The 18804-nt window shown below is 56.4% G+C and overlaps 1 protein-coding gene across 1 annotated transcript; it reads left to right on the top strand.

The window, feature by feature from the left end:
• The first annotated feature begins 3454 nt into the window (after positions 1-3454).
• SNX33 (sorting nexin 33) lies at positions 3455-18435 on the top strand. The gene is made up of 2 exons (XM_032267334.1): positions 3455-6088; positions 13193-18435. The coding sequence occupies exons 1-2, from the start codon at positions 4618-4620 to the stop codon at positions 13444-13446; spliced, it is 1725 nt and encodes a 574-aa protein (XP_032123225.1). The 5' UTR covers positions 3455-4617; the 3' UTR covers positions 13447-18435.
• Positions 18436-18804: the final 369 nt, after the last annotated feature.

The raw sequence follows: 18804 nt of genomic DNA, 5'->3' as shown, positions 1-18804 counted from the left end.
TGTATGAATCAGGGTCCCAGCAGGAAAGAGAGAACACACCCCAATAAGAATAATGTGAGAGGCCGGGTGTGGTGGCTCACGCTTGTAATCCCAGCACTTTGAGAGGCTGAGGCAGGAGGATCGCTTGAGCCCAGGAGTTTGAGATCAGCCTGGGCAACATGGCAAAACCCCGTCTCTACAAAAAATACAAAAGTTGGCTTGGTGTGGTGGTGTGCACTTGTAGTTCCAGCTACTTGGGAGACTGAAATGGGAGGATCGCCTGAGTCCAGGGAGGTTGAAGCTACAGCGAGCTATGATTATACCACTGTACTGCAGCCTGGGCATCAGAGTGAGACCCTGTCTCAAAAATAAAAGGAAAAGAAAAAAATAATGTGAGACTTGACGTAAAGGGACTGTTTCCATAGGAATGGGCAGGGTACAGGGAGATCACAAGGGTTAGTGCAGTTTCTTGAGACTGGTAACATGGGGCTCTGTTACCCCTAGGCCTGAAGAAGGTCCCTGGAGGGGATGAAATGGGAAAATACGGGTTCTGGATACCTCTGTGAGGCTGAAGAGTGAGTTCTTCCCAAGAACCTGGAAAAAAGGGTGTCACCTGAGAGTTACAAAAAAACCCAATCAGAACACATGTGGAAGTAAATCCAAGATGGCTGGTCTGTAAATATGTGACTGAGTATTTGGGAAGCAACTAAAGGCCGTCAAGGGTGGCAGCTGAGGATGCTTTGGGGAGGCGGGGCTGGAGGGGGACCCTATTGGGTGAATAGAAATCCCAGTTGTATTGAGTAAGCTAATAAAGTGTTTACAGGAGTGTCTAGCACTTAGCAAGCACTAAGGAAGTAGATGCGTTTTTAAAATCTTTTTTGGGGGGAGACAGGATCTCACTCTGTCCCCCAGGCTGGAGTATAATGGCATATACAATGGCACGATCTTGGCTCACTGGCCTCTGACTTCTAGCAACCTTACCTGGCCGATGCTATTTTTTTTTTTGTTTTTCTTTTTTTGGAGACAGAGTCTTGCTCTGTCACCCAGGCTGGAGTACAGTAGCGCAATCTAGGCTCACTGCAACCTCTGCCTCCCAGGTTCAAGTGATTCTCCTGTCTCAGCCTCCTGAGTAGCTGGGATTACAGGTTATGTGCCATCACACCTGGCTAATTTTTGTATTTTTAGTAGAGACGGGGTTTCACCATGTTAGTCAGGCTGGTCTCCAACTCCTGACCTTGCGATCTGCCTGCCTCAGCCTCCCAAAGTGCTGGGATTACAGGCATGAGCCACCATGCCAGGCCAGGAAACAAGGCTTTAAAGTACTTGACTGAGAAACTTGTCACACGTTTTCCCCTCTTGGGGGTTCCAGGCTCACTGAGCTAAATTTCTGGTAACTGGGCTTCCCAAGGAGTAGCCCAAATTGCCTTGATCTATTGATGCAGAAATTCAGTTCTGCTTGACAGTTTTATTTCTCTGTGCAAATTAATACCTAGGTTTCCGGGGTTTGTACATAGGCCTTTATTCTGGTCAAATGCCAGACCTGCAAAGGGAGTTCAATCCACTCACTGAACCAGTGAAACTGGATTTTGGAGCCAGAGGTCTGGGAACCACGTCCCTCGAAACAGCCAAAGGTATTCATCTTTAGCAGAACTACCTTGTACCAGTTAATCTGCAACAAGTGAGTAGAGAGAGAATGAAGGGAAGATCTAGCTAGACAGGGCAGACAAGACTCCAGAGATAGCCAGGAAAGGAGGTCCTCCTGAAGCCTTTGCCTCACCTTAGGCACCTCCTCCTTCAGGAAACCTTCCTTGATCCTTGCTTCACCCAGGCTGGGGTAGGTACCCTCACGTGCACTTTTCATGGCACTAGTCACACTGGGCAGGGAGCATCTACTTGTCACAACACATCTGAGCTTTTGGAAGGTAAGGGTGATGTCTTATTTCTTTGTAGTTCAGGGGCCTGGTGCAGAGTAGGTAGGTACTCAATGTTTCTTTTTTTTTTTTTTTTTTTTTTGAGACGGAGTTTCACTCATGTTACCCAGGCTGGAGTGCAATGGCGCGATCTTGGCTCACCGCAACCTCCGCCTCCTGGGTTCAGGCAATTCTCCTGCCTCAGCCTCCTGAGTAGCTGGGATTACAGGCACGCACCGCCATGCCCAGCTAATTTTTTGTATTTTTAGTAGAGACGGGGTTTCACCATGTTGACCAGGATGGTCTCGATCTGTTGACCTCGTGATCCACCCGCCTTGGCCTCCCAAAGTGCTGGGATTACAGGCTTGAGCCACCGCGCCCGGCCCTATGTTTCTTGAGTGCCTAACTTGACTGAATGAATGAATAAGACAGAATGGATTAATTAAAGACAAAAGAGGGTGGACGGTAAGCCCTCCAGGGTGGGAACCCCGACTGCCCGTGGTGTGCTCCCCAGTGCCCAGCACAGTGCCTAGCAGAGTCAGTGCCGGAAGTGACCCAGGGTCAGATCCCACTTGCCTCTTCTCGAAGATTCTCTACCTGACCACTTCTCTCCTTGCTGCCACTGGCTAGGACAGAACATGCATTCTCTGCTGCCCACTCAGCAACCCGGAACCGGGTCGCACCTAGACTTGTTCCCTGTCGCTGCAGATGTAGGGTAGTGTGTTCCCCACTACCCACCGCCCCCTCAGCCCAGGTAGTCGCCCAGGACAGGGTCTCCCGGTCTGGCTAGGGTGCTGCACCCGCAGCTATCGGTATCTTAGGTCAGATGCCTGGAACGCGCAGGCCGTTTCTGCCCCTCCGGAAAACAATCTCCGAGCTGCGCCACCATCCCGTCTCGGCGAAGCAGGAGTGGGGAATGGGAAGGTGGGAAGGCGAGTCCGCGACTCTGCTCCCCAACCCCAGCTGGCGCGGCTTTCCACGCACCCCCCGATCCCCCGATCCTGGCTCTGGCGCGGTGCTCCTTGCAGCCCCACGCTTTGCAAACTTTCTGAGTTTTACTCCATTTGCGTCACGGAAAAGGCAGGAGGATGACGGAGTCCAGGAAGCGAGGCAGCGGCGGCTGGCAAGCTCCCCCGCCGCGCGCTCCAACCACGGGGGCGTGAGGTGTCTCCGGCGAGGGCTGACAGGCGGAGGGAGAGCCGGGGAGGTGGCGGTCCCAGGGAGCAGCCCCGGGGGCTCTCGGGCCCCCTGGTTCCCGGGTCGTCTCCTCCCTCTCGCCTCCCGGACTGAGCGCCAGCGAGCCAGGGCGCCGGCCAGATGGGAAGCAGCGCGGAGGAGTAGGCGGGAGCTCCGCTGCAGCGCCCGGGGCCCGCGGGAGGGCGGAGCCGGCCGTCCCAGCCTGCCGGGACGCACGGAAGCGCGGCGGAGTTTGCCGGAGTCTCCAGCCTGCTTTCCCCTCCCTCCTCGCTCTCTCCACCCCTCACCTCCCTCTCTCCACCCCTCACCTCCCCTTCAGCGATCCCCTCCTCCCTCAGGACGCCACCTCCCGGAATCGCCTTTTTGTTTTGGAGCTGCCGTCTCGCTCGCGGCGCGGAGGGTCTGCGAGCGCGGGGGAAGGCCGGCTGGGGGCGCAGCCCGGCGCCCACTGACCGGGCCCCGTGGGGCCGAGCGGAGGACTGACGGACGGCCGCGCCATCTGCTCGCCGGGGCTCACTCTCCAAACTCCTGTTGAGTGTTTGCGTGCACGCGAGGGTGGGGGGCGGGGGTCGTACGTCCCGGGGGCGGGACTGGATTCTGCTGGGGTTACCTTTGGACGGGGTTCCTAGGATTCAGAGCAGGGTCAGCATCAGGCTCAGAAACTGCTGGGGAATTGGGCAAACAAAAGAGACCACTCAGCGAGTGGCCAGAAGTCGCCCGAGCGCCTCGTCGCGCCCCCTCCCTCCTCCGGGGTTGGAGCTGGCCACTTTTGGGGCGGAGAGAGGGCGCCCGAGCCGGCGGGGGCTCCGGCTGCGCAGCCAGGGTCGAAGAGTTGGCGGCCTGTTGTGTAAGCCTCAGTCCTTGTTTTCCCGGCCTGGCTCGTTGTGAAGCCGGACACATCACCCTTGGACTTGATTCAGGAGGCTGCTGCTTTTCTCCTTGCCCCTCTTGGATTTTCCGGATTTTTGAAAACCCAGTGGCCCAGGAGCAAGAGGAGGAGGAAGGAGGAAGGGGCAGATCTGCAGAGGAATGTGAGAGCCTCGCAAAGCCAGAGCGGCCAAAAGGATCTGGGAGCCAGAGGGACGGCCGAGCCCTGCCCGGGTTTCTGGAATGAGTGAGTCTCTTCTATTTTAGAGCGTTGTTCCAGTGGAAAATGTAGAATTCTTCCCCTCGAAGAGCAGGTTTCTTCAGGTCACTTGATTTTTCTTCTGGGAGTAGGAGGAAGGAGAGACTCCCTTCTAACTCCCCGGGGGCCGATAAGAGAGGAGGAGACTGTGGACAGGAGCCCTCCCTGCTCACAGACCTATGCCCGGAGACCTGATAGGGCAGTTTCTGGGCCATGGACATTGCTTTGAAGAGCAGGAGGCTGGACAGCATCTGTGGGTGCTGAGACCCCGCCTTAGGGCCTGAGAGGCAGGCTGAGCTGAGTGAGTGGCATCAGCCGCGAGTTCGTTCTTGGATGCCCTTGTGAGCATCCCGGGTCTGGGCAGGACCCCCTCCTTCCCATCTTTCTTCACCACCCAGCCCAACCATGGCACTGAAAGGCCGAGCCCTCTATGACTTTCGCAGTGAGAACAAGGAGGAAATCAGCATCCAGCAGGATGAGGACCTGGTCATCTTTAGTGAGACCTCTCTGGATGGCTGGCTGCAGGGCCAGAACAGCCGTGGCGAGACAGGGCTCTTTCCTGCGTCTTATGTGGAGATCGTCCGTTCGGGCATCAGTACGAACCATGCTGACTACTCCAGCAGCCCTGCAGGCTCTCCGGGGACCCAGGTGAGCTTGTACAATAGCCCCACTGTGGCCAGCCCGGCCAGGAGTGGTGGGGGCAGTGGCTTCCTTTCAAACCAGGGTAGCTTCGAGGAGGATGATGATGATGACTGGGATGACTGGGACGACGGCTGCACGGTGGTGGAGGAGCCACGGGCTGGTGGGCTGGGCACCAACGGGCACCCTCCCCTCAACCTCTCCTACCCTGGTGCCTACCCCAGCCAGCACATGGCCTTCCGGCCCAAGCCACCGCTGGAGCGGCAGGACAGCCTGGCATCTGCCAAGCGAGGCAGTGTGGTGGGCCGTAACCTCAACCGTTTCTCATGCTTTGTGCGTTCTGGAGTGGAGGCCTTCATCCTGGGTGATGTGCCCATGATGGCCAAGATCGCTGAGACATACTCCATTGAAATGGGCCCTCGTGGCCCCCAGTGGAAGGCCAACCCCCACCCATTTGCCTGCTCTGTGGAGGACCCCACCAAACAGACCAAGTTCAAGGGCATCAAAAGCTACATCTCCTACAAGCTCACACCCACCCATGCTGCCTCACCGGTCTACCGGCGCTACAAACACTTTGACTGGCTCTATAACCGCCTGCTACACAAGTTCACTGTCATCTCGGTGCCCCACCTGCCTGAGAAGCAGGCCACAGGCCGCTTCGAGGAGGACTTCATTGAAAAGCGGAAGCGGAGACTCATCCTCTGGATGGACCACATGACCAGCCACCCTGTGCTCTCCCAGTATGAAGGCTTCCAGCATTTCCTCAGCTGCCTGGATGACAAGCAGTGGAAGATGGGGAAACGCCGGGCGGAGAAGGATGAGATGGTGGGTGCCAGCTTCTTGCTCACCTTCCAGATCCCCACGGAGCACCAGGACCTGCAGGACGTGGAAGATCGCGTGGATGCCTTCAAAGCCTTCAGTAAGAAGATGGACGACTGCGTCCTGCAGCTCAGCACTGTGGCGTCAGAGCTGGTGCGCAAACATGTTGGGGGCTTCCGCAAGGAATTCCAGAAGCTGGGCAATGCCTTCCAGGCCATCAGTTATTCCTTCCAGATGGACCCCCCCTTTTGCTCTGAGGCCCTCAACAGCGCCATTTCTCACACGGGCCGTACCTATGAAGCCATCGGCGAGATGTTTGCTGAGCAGCCCAAGAATGACCTCTTCCAGATGCTGGACACGCTGTCTCTCTACCAGGGCCTGCTCTCCAACTTCCCTGACATCATCCACCTACAGAAAGGTAAGGCCCAGTGCAGGCAGGAAACCCATCCTGAGTCTGGCTCTCTGCTGGGCCCTGGGGAGACGGGGATGGCCTGGATAGAATGGAGCAACTCGTCTTGATTTCTCTGTCTCAGTCATTCATCTAACAAATGTGTTGGGCTGGGCATGGTGGCTCACACTTGTAATCTCAGCACTTTGGGAAGCTGAAGTAGGAGCATTGCTTGGGCACAGGAGGAGGAGGCTACAGTGCCAGCCTGGGTGACAGAGTGAGATTCTGCCTCTAAAACAACAAACAAACGTGTTGAATTTCAGCTCTGCATCTGTGTCAAGTGTGCTTCTAGGTGCAGGGATATTGTTGTGGACAGGCCTGGTCTCTGTCCTCATGGAGCTTGATATTTACCTTCTTGTCAGTTCATTCATTTTCTCTGTTTGGATCTTGTTTACCCATCATGCATGGCGTCACGCTGGGTTCTGAGAACACACAGATGACCGGGCCCCAGGCCTTGCCCTCGAGGAGCTGGTAGGCCCTTGGGAGACACAGACCCAGACCTAGATAACAAGAGCTCAGAGTGGGGGCCTGTCTTCCTCTCCTTGCAAGTTCACCTCCCCACCTTTGCAGCGTTGCACCCTTGCAGCTCACCACTATGTGTTCTCTCTGTGAACTTCCTATCTGGGTGCGGGAAGATCCCTGCCCCCATTTTGCAGATGAAGGAGCTAGTGTCCACGGAAGGGTGGTTGTACAGCCTGTGGCTCAGCTGGGACTGTCTCTTCCTCCTGCCACCTCCCCAAGGACACATCCATGTTGGCCGCTTCCCAAGCCTAGCCATGTTTTCAGTTCTCATGACCCCCTCTGTGGAGGAGGGACAGGATGGGCCTCTGCCTGTTAACTGCTGGGGCTGTCAAGGAACTGCCAGGGAAATGACTCATCCCGGGTCACACAGGGGCACCCTGGCTGTGCCAGGGGAGCGGAATCAGGGGTCCAGGGCACTGCCCACATCGTTTAACCAACTCCTGCTTCCCAAGCCTGGCTTCTCTTCTTGCCTAAGAAGAGAGTCAGGGGGTGCCCCAGTAGGTGCCTGAGTCCTGGGGACAGCTGAGAGCGCAGATGTCAGGAGAGAGGTGTGGTCCTCCCTGGGGCTGCTTGGTAACCCGGGGAAGAACGTCTGCAGGGCGTGGAGCTGGCTCTCTGGCCCTTAGGCCCTGAGGTCAGGCCTGGCTTGGTAGGGAGTTTGATTCTGGGTGAGGCCAGGAGGCAGACCTCTGGACTGAGCTTGGGGAATGGCAAACGTCACCCACCACCACCAGGGAGGGCCTGGGGTAAGCTGGCCTTGCTTTCCTTTACCACGAGGTTGACTTCTAGAACTTTTCCAGCTCCCAGCCTCCTTGCTGTATCCTCCTGCTCTTTCCTGCTTTCTGCCATTTTTTTCTTTCTCATCTCTACCTTCCTCCTCCTCTGAACTCCAAGAGACACAAACCTGAGTGCTAGTCTTGGCTCTGCCACTAGGTTGCTGTGTGTCCCGGGGAGTGCCTTTGCCTGTCTGGGCCTTAGTTTCTTGATCTGTAAAACAAGCGAAAGGGGTCCCAGTGAGCTGTCAGGACTTCAGGGGAGTAGATGGGAAGGGACTCCTGGAGACGGTTTGGCTCAGAAGCAGAATGACACCTTAGCTCTGGCTCTGAGCTCAGGGGCAGGAGTCGGGCAGAGGAGGTGGCCAGGCCTGCTGGGGACCCACTGGGGCAGGTGTCTCCCTGAGCAGAAGTGGGAAAGCTGGTTTAACTAGCTCCTTAGATGGCTTGTTCCTGTGCAGGCAGCAGTGGGGAGTGCAGGCAGCACAGTGATTAAACAGATGCTCCCATGCAGTGGCTGGAGACCCACCCCCCGGAGCAGAGCTGAAGGCATTAGGGCAGCCCCACACGCAGGAAGGACACCAGGGCCTTGCAGGCTCAGGCGGAAGCCAGGCTGGCCTTTCTGACCCTGGGCAGAGAGACAGAGCTGAGAGAGGCCATTTCTGAGTTTCTACTTGAGGTGTTTCTAAGAGTCAGGGACCACTGTCCTCTGTGCTGATGTATTTGATCTGAAGCGGAGGCCAGCCCACCTCCTTTCCTCCCTGGTAGAACCTCTCCCAATGGGCCAAGCCCTCTCTGGCTTACTCTAGGTTCTGGGCTCTGCACTGCGCCTACCAGGCCTGTGGTGTGGGGCAAGTTAAGGAGTGGGTATTTCCAGATGAGAATTCTTATCAAATAAATTAATTAATTAAAAAAAAAAAAGGGGGCCGGGCGCGGTGGCTCACGCCTATAATCCCAGCACCTTTGGGAGGCCGTGGCGGGTGGATCACGAGGTCAAGAGATCGAAACCATCCTGGTCAACATGGTGAAACCCCGTCTCTGTTAAAAATACAAAAATTAGCTGGGCATGAGGGTGCACGCTGTAGTCCCAGCTACTCGGGAGGCTGAGGCAGGAGAATTGCTTGAACCCAGGAGACAGAGGTTGCGGTGAGCCAAGATTGTGCCATTGCCTGGGTAACAAGAGCGAAACTCCGTCTCAAAAAAAAAAAAAAAGAAAGAAAGAAAGAAAGGAATGGGTACTGAGACAGAACTGGACAGGTTTGGGACCACAGCCCGACAGGGTGTGATAGTGAGGGGGTCCTATGCTGGCCCTATGGTTGGAGCCCTTCTCAAAGGAAGGGCTCCCAGGATTCTGTCCAGCCTGTCTGGACATCTGAATGGGTGGTGAGTGTGTGGGAGGAAGGAGAGTGGAGGCCTAGGTGGGAGTCAGGAGTTCAGGATTTGGACAAACTTTGCATCTGACATGACTTTGGAAGAGATTTATCCCTTCCGTCTCTAGGTGAGTAAAATGCAGCCTGAGGGTCTTCATTTCCTTTGGAGGGCTCTATGTCCTGTGAAACTTACATTAAACAAAAATATATGCTTTTCAAAATAAAAATAAAATGGGACACAAACCCTGGCCGGAGCTGAGAGGAAGCCCAGAGGAAGTCTGGTCTGTCCACGGGCCTAGTCCCTGAAGCCCAATCCAGGGGTCCCCTAAGAGAAGGATAACCATATAATTAATGGTCTAAACTGGGGCAGTTTGGGGTATAAAAGGGGGCCCTAGCAATAGTGATCCCAGGACAAGAAGGGGAAAGTGACTGTCCAGGCAAGCCAGGACCTATGCTCCCCCGCAACTTGAGAGCCAGCAAGAGCAGGGCTGGTCCTAAGGCTCTTGATAAGTCGGGAGGGTGATGTGGTCACCTCCGTTTTATAGACAAGGTGCAGTGCTGCAGATGAGCCTCAGAGCAGGAGCTGGAACCCAGTGCGTCTGGCTCCGCAGCCCAGGCTGTTTCACTGATGGGGGTGGGGGTCTCTAGGGATGGGCCGCTGAGCCAGAAGGGGAAGGAGAGGGAGGAAGGCTTGGGTGCTCCTTCACTGGTCCCGTGGGCTAGAGATAGGCCCAGGACCACAGAGCATCCGTGGGGGACCACAGGGACAGTGTCGCCAAGGCAAAGTGGCCATTGTAGGGGCAGGTTCTTGCTTGGGGGACAGGTGGGTTCAGCCTCTAGGTATCTGAGCCGTCATCTAGCCCTGTCTCTACTGCCCCTCCTAGGCTTCTGTAAACAAGGAGAATAATACTGGTGTGAGGTACCACCAGCCGGTACTTGCTGTGAGCTCATTAATAGAAAAGCAGTTTGCGCTGGGCCTGGTGGCTCATGGCTGTAATCCCAGCACTTTGGGAGGATGAGGCGGGTGGATCACGAGGTCAGGAGTTCAAGACCAGCCTGGCCAACGCAGTGAAACCCCATCTCTACTAAAAATACAAAAAATTTGCTGGGTGTGGTGGCATTCATCTGCAATCCCAGCTGCTTAGGAGGCTGAGGCAGGAAAATTGCTGGAACCTGGGAGGCAGAGATTGCAGTGAGCCGAGATCAAGCCACTGCATCCCAGCCTGGCAGCAGAGCAAGATTCCATCTCAAAAAAAAGAAAAAGGCAGTTTGTCAACTGTACCATGTAGCATCTGGAGCTCCTATTCTATCTCAGATGCGCTCCTTTGTACTGCGTACATATTAGTTCAGTTAAGCCTCAACTATACTGCAGGGCAGGTACATTTATTATTATCCCATTTTACAGATGTGGAAACTCTAAAGCATTATACCGTGTGAGACGTTGTCAACAGCATCACACCTAGTGCAACCTGTCCCACTGGACAGTGGGGAGACCTGGAACGCAGGCAAGGGCAGTGGCTTGCTGGAGGGGACACAGCTAGGCCTGGGACTCAGACCTCCTGCTCCCTCCCGCCCCCAACCTGGGGTAGATGTTAACTATCTCCGAGAGGTCGGGGCAAGACGGATTGAGGCAGGAGCTTAGCGAACATCTCCAGGACTCTGCAGCTGGTGGCCTCCAACCTCCTTCCCCCATTTTGGGACCCAGCCTGTAGGAGAAGAGCTGAGGCAGGAGCTCCCCCTGCCCTGGGTCCTCAGCTATCAGGTTGAGTCCTAAGTGGAATGTAGTGGGGATGCTGGGTAGGCTTGAGCCCCGACTCCCAGCCTGTCAGGTGGGGTGCATTAGCATTAGCTGGTCCTAGCCTCAAAGCTGAGTCACAGGGTGGAGGGGTGACGGAGAGCAGGGTGGGGCCTCTGTTGCCCTGTAACCTCTGTGGCCTTTGCTCCCCATTCCTGGTCCCCTGCCTGTCTGTGGACACCTAGCCATTGCAATAGGTTCATTCTTACTCTTTGGGCTCATCAGCAAAAGAGGTTTTTCCTTCCTCCAAGGCCATGGGCAGGAAAAGTCTACAAATGCACTTCATGGTGCCAACTCTCTTGGGCAGGTGGAATCTGGGCTAGTTCTGTATCTCCCTTTCAGCTAGGTTCCTTCTGCGAAGTTTAACTCCAGTTTCTTCACCCTCCTGTTTTCTGCCTTTCTTCTTACAGTCCTTCCTACTCCTTGAGACCTTCTTGAATCCCTGTTTCATGTCTGGGGGCCCCACACATATGCCTGAAGGACCTGACATGGGCTGCCTGCAACGGAAGTGGTGTCCAGCCCCCAGCTGTGGAGGCAGGAAGGAGGCCGGGCATCCCTGGCAAGTTCCTGCCTTGGCTTCCGATGTACAGTAGTAGGGTGGAGGTGGAATCGAGGGTCAAACTCCTGACCTTTTGGGCCTCTTCAGTTCTGAAGTCTCCTGCTGGGTCCTATCCTGGGCCTTGGGGTGATCCCCCTGCTGCTGCCCAGGGCTGGTCTGTTGAGATGGCACAGGAGGTGGTCCAGGGAAGGTGGCAGAAGGACTGAGTGAGCTGGGAGCTGGGGACTACACATTTCTTGTTTGTTTTTTTGAGACGACGTTTTGCTCTTGTCGCCCAGGCTGGAGTGCAGTGGCGCGATCCCGGCTCACTGCAACCTCCGCTTCCTGGGTTCAAGTGATTCTCCTGCCTCAGCCTCCCGAGTAGCTGGGATTACAGGCATGCGCCACCACACCCGGCTAACTTTGTATTTTTAGCAGAGACAGGGTTTCTCCATGTTGGTGAGGCTGGTCTTGAACTCCCGTCCTCAGGTGATTCTCCTGCCTCGGCCTCCCGAAGTGCTGGGATTAGAGGTGTGAATCACTGTACCCGGCAGAACTGCATATTTCTTTTGGGTGCTGTGTGAGCAGCCCTGGAGACTAGACTCTCTGAACTTACGTCTGTTTGCCTGTTTGCCTGAAATGCTACTGTTAGCCAGTTAGCCACGCACTTGCCAACTGGCATGGGTGTTGCCCCTTCTAAATGCATCCAGAGTTATTCCCAGCATGTAGAGCCCTGGGCCTGATATACAGTAAGTGCTCAATGAATGCGTTTAGAATGCACTGGACAGCTTGAGCCCAGTGAAGAGAGTATCATCTAGATGGCCCTCAAGAGCCCTCCTTTAAGAGCCCGCCTCTTAAAGGAGAAGTGGGAAGGCATGGATACTGAGCATGGTACCTGTGTGCAGTGGGTGCGTTTTGAAGTGCTCAGGGGTGTCCTGTCCTCTCTGCTAACCCTTCCCACCTCCTTCATCTTTGCACGGTGGATTCCCTGTATCCCTCAGTGCCTGAGCGCCAGGCACCGACAAACTCCCTTCTCTTCCCAGCAACTGTCCCTACTGGCTTACAGGCAGAGTTGGTCAAATGCCTTTGAATTCAGAACTGAAATTCATTCACCAGCGGCTTGTTCATTCATTCAGATTGGTCTAAATTGGGTCCTCTGCGCAGGTTTCTCTCCACCCCCCATCTGTCACCTGGTTGTCACACAGCCTCCTCTAGTTCCCTGGGGGCTGGGTGAGGATGGAACAGAGCCTGCAAGTCTAGGGGACACACCAGGTGGCCTTTGAAGAGTTGTAGAATCAGCAGTGTGATGGGGGTGGGGTGGGGAGCCAGGGGACAGGTGACACGGGGGAGGCACTCTGCCTGGGGACCCGGGAGAGGCTCTAGGGTAGAAGTGGCCCCTGATCGGGGTGTGTATTATGAATAGGAATCCAGGGGGCAGAGGGAGGAAGGTAGGAAAGAGGCAGGTGAGTTTGACGAACATGGGGTCAGTGTGGAACGCATGCAAGGGCCAACTCCCAGAGGGGAGGGCCCCCCAGGGCACGCAGATAGGTGTGGACCTTGCTCTGTAGCAAGTGGAGAGCCAGGAAAGGCGCCCAGCTTCAGAGACCTCTTTAGATGCTGCAGAGAACCTGTCAGAGGCTGGACAGAGGGTGGGGAGACGTGGGACGGATGTGGTAGCAGTCCAGTGAGCGACAGGGTTGAACCAGTTCACAGGCCTGTATCAAGATCTGCCGTGGACCGGGCCTTGATCTGGGTACCAGGGACACAGAGAGGATGGGGACAGTCTCTGTCCTCACTGAATTCGTAGTCCATCAAGCAGGGCTGCGATTGGTCATGTGTGGGCCGCTGGTGATGCTGCAAATTTGGAGGGAAGATGATGTGCTCTATTTAGGAGGTGCTAAGGGTGAAGGCCTGGGGAATATCCTGGCAGAGACACCCAGGCGGTTGGAACGTGGGTCTGGAGCTTGGGCGTGAGGTCGGAGTTGAGCTGATGAGGGTGCTGTCTGCCCTCAAGGGCACACGGAGCACATGGAGATCAGAGCCCTAACCCGCTGTCCTCTGCTCTGCCTGTGCCAGGCGCCTTCGCCAAGGTGAAGGAGAGCCAACGCATGAGTGACGAGGGCCGCATGGCGCAGGACGAGGCAGATGGCATTCGCAGGCGCTGCCGCGTGGTGGGTTTCGCCTTGCAGGCCGAGATGAACCACTTCCACCAGCGCCGCGAGCTCGACTTCAAGCACATGATGCAGAGCTACCTGCGCCAGCAGATCCTCTTCTACCAGCGGGTGGGCCAGCAGCTGGAGAAGACCCTGCGCATGTATGACAACCTCTGACCGTGTGTGCCTGAGCCCCTCCTTCCCCTGGGCCTGGTCACTGCAGCATACCCCACTTTCCTGACCTCCCTGTACCAGTGGTGGCTGGGGGAGGGGTCAGCGGTGGGGAGATAAGCGGTCTGTCCTGCCTCCTGGGAAAAGGAGCTTTCAAGGAGTCATGGGTACCCCTGGGAAATTCCCCACTCCTTAGAAGTGGGGCACAGCAGGGGTGAGAATGGAGCCAGGAGCCCTCGAGGCCAAGGTCTGAGCTGCCGGTCAGCCAGTTAAGGTCAGGCCAGGGTCTCAGCGTCCCCTAGAGCCTATTTTGCTTGCTCACCTGGCCACTGCTGCCTTATCCATTCAGCAGACATCTAGCCTGCTGCACTCCTGGGTCGGACACGGGGCACCCAGGGCTGGGACACGCCTGCTCTTCAGGAGTCCTCAGTGAAGATGGGGGTCAGACACAGAGTCAATGCAGAAACAGACAGAGTCAATGCACTATGACTGATGGTTCAGTGAGGGGTTTCTGGAAGCTCCTAGAAGGGACCACAGCATTCCACTGGTCAGGGAAGACTCCATAGAGTAGGCAACATTTGGGCAGTGCATTAAAGAATGACAAGGACCTGCCAGACAATACATGGGGAGAAGGACTTTCAGGGGAGAGGAACAGCATAGGCAAAGTTACGGAGGCATGAAAACATCTCCCTCTTCCCTCCTTATGTTCCCTAGCAAATTAGGTGCCCCTTCCGTGGGGATTCTGGCCTGTGCAGTAGCAGGAAGGGATCTCCTGTGGTCCCGTGTTGCTGGCTGTCCTTGTGTCACCCTGTCCCCTGTAGGAAGGGGACACAAATCATCTCCCTCCTGTAGGCCTCTGACTCCCCTCCACTTTTGCACCCCCAGCTTCCCTCGGGTGGGTGACCATCGCAGCATCCCTCCCCCCTCAGGACCAAGGTGCTGAGGTGAGCCCTGGGCCCCAGATGCCTGGTGACAGCTTCCCAGAGAAGACTCTCGAAAGGACTGTCTGTCTGAGTTCACCAGCAATAACTCCCCACACTCCAAGCAGGCCCAAACCCAGGATCCCAGGGTCCTCAGCCTCCATGGCACTGTCTTCCCAGATCCTCCCTGTTGCAAAAGGGGAAACCTAAGTGGATAAAGACAGGGGCCTGCCCGCTCCCGTGCGAGGGATTCCGGGCCAGTCTGACCTGGAATGCAGGCCCTTGCTCGGCTTCAGGTTGTGCTGTCTCTGATCTGTGTTTACATCCCTGAGGGGTTACTGCCTCCTCCCTGCCCAAGCCAAGGTGTGGTCCAGCAGCTTGTTAGGGGGTGCTGACCTGTGCTATCACTGGCCTCCCTGCCCTTGGGGGGGGTCATGGTCTCCTTCTGGATGCTGCTGCTTGAATCTTTTTTCTTGATAAACCTTTTACAATTAAGAGAACACAAACATGGTTTTTTCTGTTTGGGTCCCAGAAAGGCAGAAGTGGGAGGATAGAGCCTTAATTGCTCCTTGGAGCCATGGGACCAGATTCTGAGGTCATGGTGGGCACTGATTTACTATGGAACCTCAGAAGTTGGGGGGAGGGCTGTGCGGGTGGGAGGTGCCAGCAGGCAGGGGGAGCTAGGGGCAGCTGTGGATGCCCGGGTGGATGCCTCCCTCCCTAGAACACACTCTTGTCTCTAAAATGGGTGGAGTGCTGCCGAGGGAACTGGCTGTCCTGCCTTGTGATCTGAGGCTGAGGGTTGTATGAAGAAGGGACAGGACGCTGTGCCCCAGGACCATCTAATAGATGGTGGTTCCTCTCCCTAGGGAGCCATGTCCTGGCCTTGCCCTTGAAAAGCCCTAGTCCAGGGAGGGAAGTGGGGGACTCCGAAGCTGCGTCTCTTCCCCAAGCTGTCCTGGGTACCCAGCCCTGCAGAGGCTCCCACACTGGAAACTGAAGAGGACCCTGGCTGTGCCCTTGGGGGTGTCCTGGTCAGGATGAGCGGATCTTGCTCTTGGATCTGTTCATCTGCAGGGGAGAGGAGGGGGCTGGCTGAGACATGGCTCTCCTTTGAAGGCAATGGGGACTTGGTGAAAGGAGGGCTTCCAGGGAAGGTTGGCCAGGCCAGGGACCTGGGAGCTTGTGTAGGAAGATGGGGAAGGGCCAGCAGGTGCAGTGGGGGAAGGGGTGGGCAGGACTCCCTGTTCAGGGCATAGCGTCCTCAGAGGAACTTCTGGAATGGGTCCCCCTGGCCCTTGGTCAACATTAGGTCAGATTTGGGACTTTCTGAGGAATTTTTCCTCTCTCCACCCTGCCCCATTTTCCAACCCACCGAGGAACTTCCCGCCCTTAACCTCTTCGCCGCTCTGCCTTCCCTGTAGGCTTCGGCAGAGGGGGCTCTGAGCAGTGGGGGCTGGGCTCCCCTTAACCCACAGTGCCTGGAAAGTCCCTCCGCTCATGCTTCCTGCTCTGGGAACAGTGTTGCCCTCTGTGTGCCTTCCTTGAGAGGGGGCCACCTCCCAGGCCTCCCAATCTCAGGGTGAGGCTGTCAGTCTGACACTTTTCTCAGGAGGGATTTGGATCTGGGAGAAGCATCAGGAAGTGGAGTCCTGGGATAGCAGCAGGCTGCTCCTCGTATCCTGAGGTCTCAGGGCTGGGGCAGGTGTGTGTGTGGTGGGGAGGGCGGCTGTCCCAGCCCCCCTCTCTCTTTTCTTTCTGCCTCTGTTGGGGTGGGGTATAGGGAGAACTTGGGGCTGTTCTGGGCTAGCTAAGCCCCTTTCAGCAGGGAATTGGAGGACCAGTGTTGGGGGCATCTTGGTGATGGCAGATGCCTACCTTGTCACATGCCAGGCAGATGGTCCCGACTCAGCTGGACCCAACTGCCTCGTTTCCTCCCTCGCTTTGCTCTGAGGGGGTGGAAAACAAGGCTTCTCTTTCTGCCCTGGGCAGCTACCAGTGCCCAGGCTAGGGGATCTCCTGGTCACCAGTCTTGGCCCAGCACAGGAAAAGGAGTCCCCTTTGTGGCCACATGTGGGGGCTGGGGACGGAGGCGGACCTCGGATCCTGCACCTCGTCACCCGCTGGACACAGGAGGGCTATATCCACTGGGCCGTTGCTGCATCACTGGCTGGAGCAGAGCCAGGCCTGGGAGAGGCAGGTGGCACCGTCGGCCCCTGCTCGGCACCAGCCCTCTATCCATGACAGAGCCATATGTCTTCCACGCGTCTACACACTCAGACTCATGGACGTAATCACTCAGCCTCACAACCCCAAGCAGACACAAGCACATGCAGCCACACACCTGCCCACAGGCACGCAGGCCACATAAGCATGGCTGCGTGCTCATACAGTCCCACTGCCACACGCACGCTATTGCACGTTCACAGCCACATCCACACATGCCTTGCCATCCATTCAAAGCACCAGTCTCAGGTACTATGTCATACACAGGCACACCACAGCCCCATGCACACGGTCATAGCCTCACACAGTGACACACACTCAGGCGCACACTGCCACAAAGCCATGCTTGCCAAAGCAGAGGGGTCACAAGCATCGCTGTGCCTGGACTGCACCTGTGCCACCTCCCAGGGCCCCCAGCTCGTTAGCTTCAGGACAGCTTTGTGTGCCAAGCAACCCCTGGAGCAGGTGGCTCCAAGGGAGAGTAGAGCGAGTCAGAAGTGGGCAGGCACACAGCCGGAGAGGTCTAGGCATGCAATTGGGATGGCTGGATGCCACCGAGTTCAGCTCCTCATTGCACAGATGGGCACCTGAGACCAGGGAGCAGTGGTGGCTGGCCATATCACCCAGCAGGGCAGGGGATACTCTGGGGCCAGAGGCTGGCTCTGGGCAGACTCTGTGGCCTGGCCCTGCCCTCCCCTGGGCCAATTATTCGGGAGGCCAGGCTGCCTCTGAAGGCCCCCTGGCTGAACCCATCAAGCAGAGCTCCAGGCAGCTCCCATCTCAAGCTAGAGCCGAGCTGCAGCGGCCACAGGAGCCGGAGCCAGGATGCGGTGGGCAGGGCCTGGGCTGGGGCGGGAGGAACATTCCTGCAGCATCTCCTCCCCAAGCATGTGAGGACCCAGCCCGCCCTGCCCGCCCACCCGCTGACTCAGGCCTCCAGGAGCCAAGCCTGCTCAGCTCCCCAACCCATCCCAAGGTGCTTCCTCACTAGTTCAGCTCCGGTTCTTCTCCATTGGCTGGGGCAGGAGGCCACAGTAAGCCCTGGCAAGAAGACCATGGGGAAAAATGAAACTTCACCACCCCCAGACATGGCTCAGAAGGGCTGATTGTGAAACCCAGCTCTGGAGTTCAGCATAGTTTAACACAAACTGTTTTTTTCGTTTGGCTGGGTTTGTTAGTCAAACCCCGGTGCAGTGCAGTCTGTTTAAGAAGCAGCGCTCACGTAGCTGTGGCCTGGGTCTGCTCAGCAGCATTTATTCCCTTTCACAAGGAGAGACAGAGACTTTGCCAGAGGGAAATTGGGACCTGCCTAGGATGACACGGAGAATCTCTGGCAGGGCCAGGCTTGAACCCAGCTCCTGCCATCACTCCTTAGAGTCACATTGATGAACTCACTTAGGGCCAAAGGAAGAAGGGGAGGCAGATTTCCCCTCTCAAGGAGGGAAAGAACAGGAGGCTGGTGAGCCCAATGGCTGAAATGTGAATGGTGAGAGGGTAGGCTGAGTCCCCCCAGCCCTGAGGGATGAAGGGTCTGAAGATGGCATTGCGTGGTGACAGCTGCAGTGACTCAGGAGCTCCGTTTACGAAGGAACATGAGTGAGGAACACAGCTTCATTTTTTTATATCTGACCTGAATTTCTCTTTTCCTCCCCCATGCCCCACATGGTAGACGTGTAATCTCAAGTCAATTTGGGGACCTCTCCTTTCCCCAGGGACACATAGAACTTTTGGGGATGGCGCATTTGAAGACCTTAAGGAGCCCCTAGCACTTTGCATTTGAAAGGTTGAATCCTACACTCTATCATACATACTACTATTCACTTGCATTCCACATGAAGTGTTCAGTTTATGACTTGACAGTGTCCTGTCTTGTAGAAACTTGATTAAACTGTATTAATATTGATTTTGCCCCTTTCCATTGGTGCACTGCCCCCTTCCCTCCTCCCCGCCCCGCCCCCTCATCGGCACACATTATTATGGGTTGCTTCTTGCAGAACTCCCGGACTCAGACACTGGCGATGGGCCTGTGGTGCCCGCCATGGTCCTGGTCAGCATTGGGCCCTCTGTCTTGCCCTGCTTCCTGCCTTCCCCCTGCTTGCTCCCTGAGGCTCTGTGGGTCCGGCTCCTTCTGTGTTCTTGGGCACTCAGGGCTCCCTCCATTGCCCTGTACTAAGGGGCTGGGAGAGGTCCTTTTTGTGGCCCGTGGTCCCCTCTGGGG

This window comes from Sapajus apella, unplaced genomic scaffold (assembly GCF_009761245.1).
Source record: "Sapajus apella isolate SASKATOON/1434 unplaced genomic scaffold, GSC_monkey_1.0 scaffold168, whole genome shotgun sequence".
Lineage (NCBI taxonomy): Eukaryota > Metazoa > Chordata > Mammalia > Primates > Cebidae > Sapajus > Sapajus apella.
Note: the sequence above shows the minus strand (reverse complement) of the source record. Positions and strands in the feature narration are given on the sequence as shown.

Bases quoted from the DNA above. Each gene is read 5' to 3' on its own strand.
- SNX33 (XM_032267334.1), top strand. From the start codon at position 4,618: ATGGCACTGAAAGGCCGAGCCCTCTATGACTTTCGCAGTGAGAACAAG. The intron at 6,089-13,192 runs GTAAGGCCCAGT...TGCCTGTGCCAG, and splicing joins CATCATCCACCTACAGAAAG to GCGCCTTCGCCAAGGTGAAG.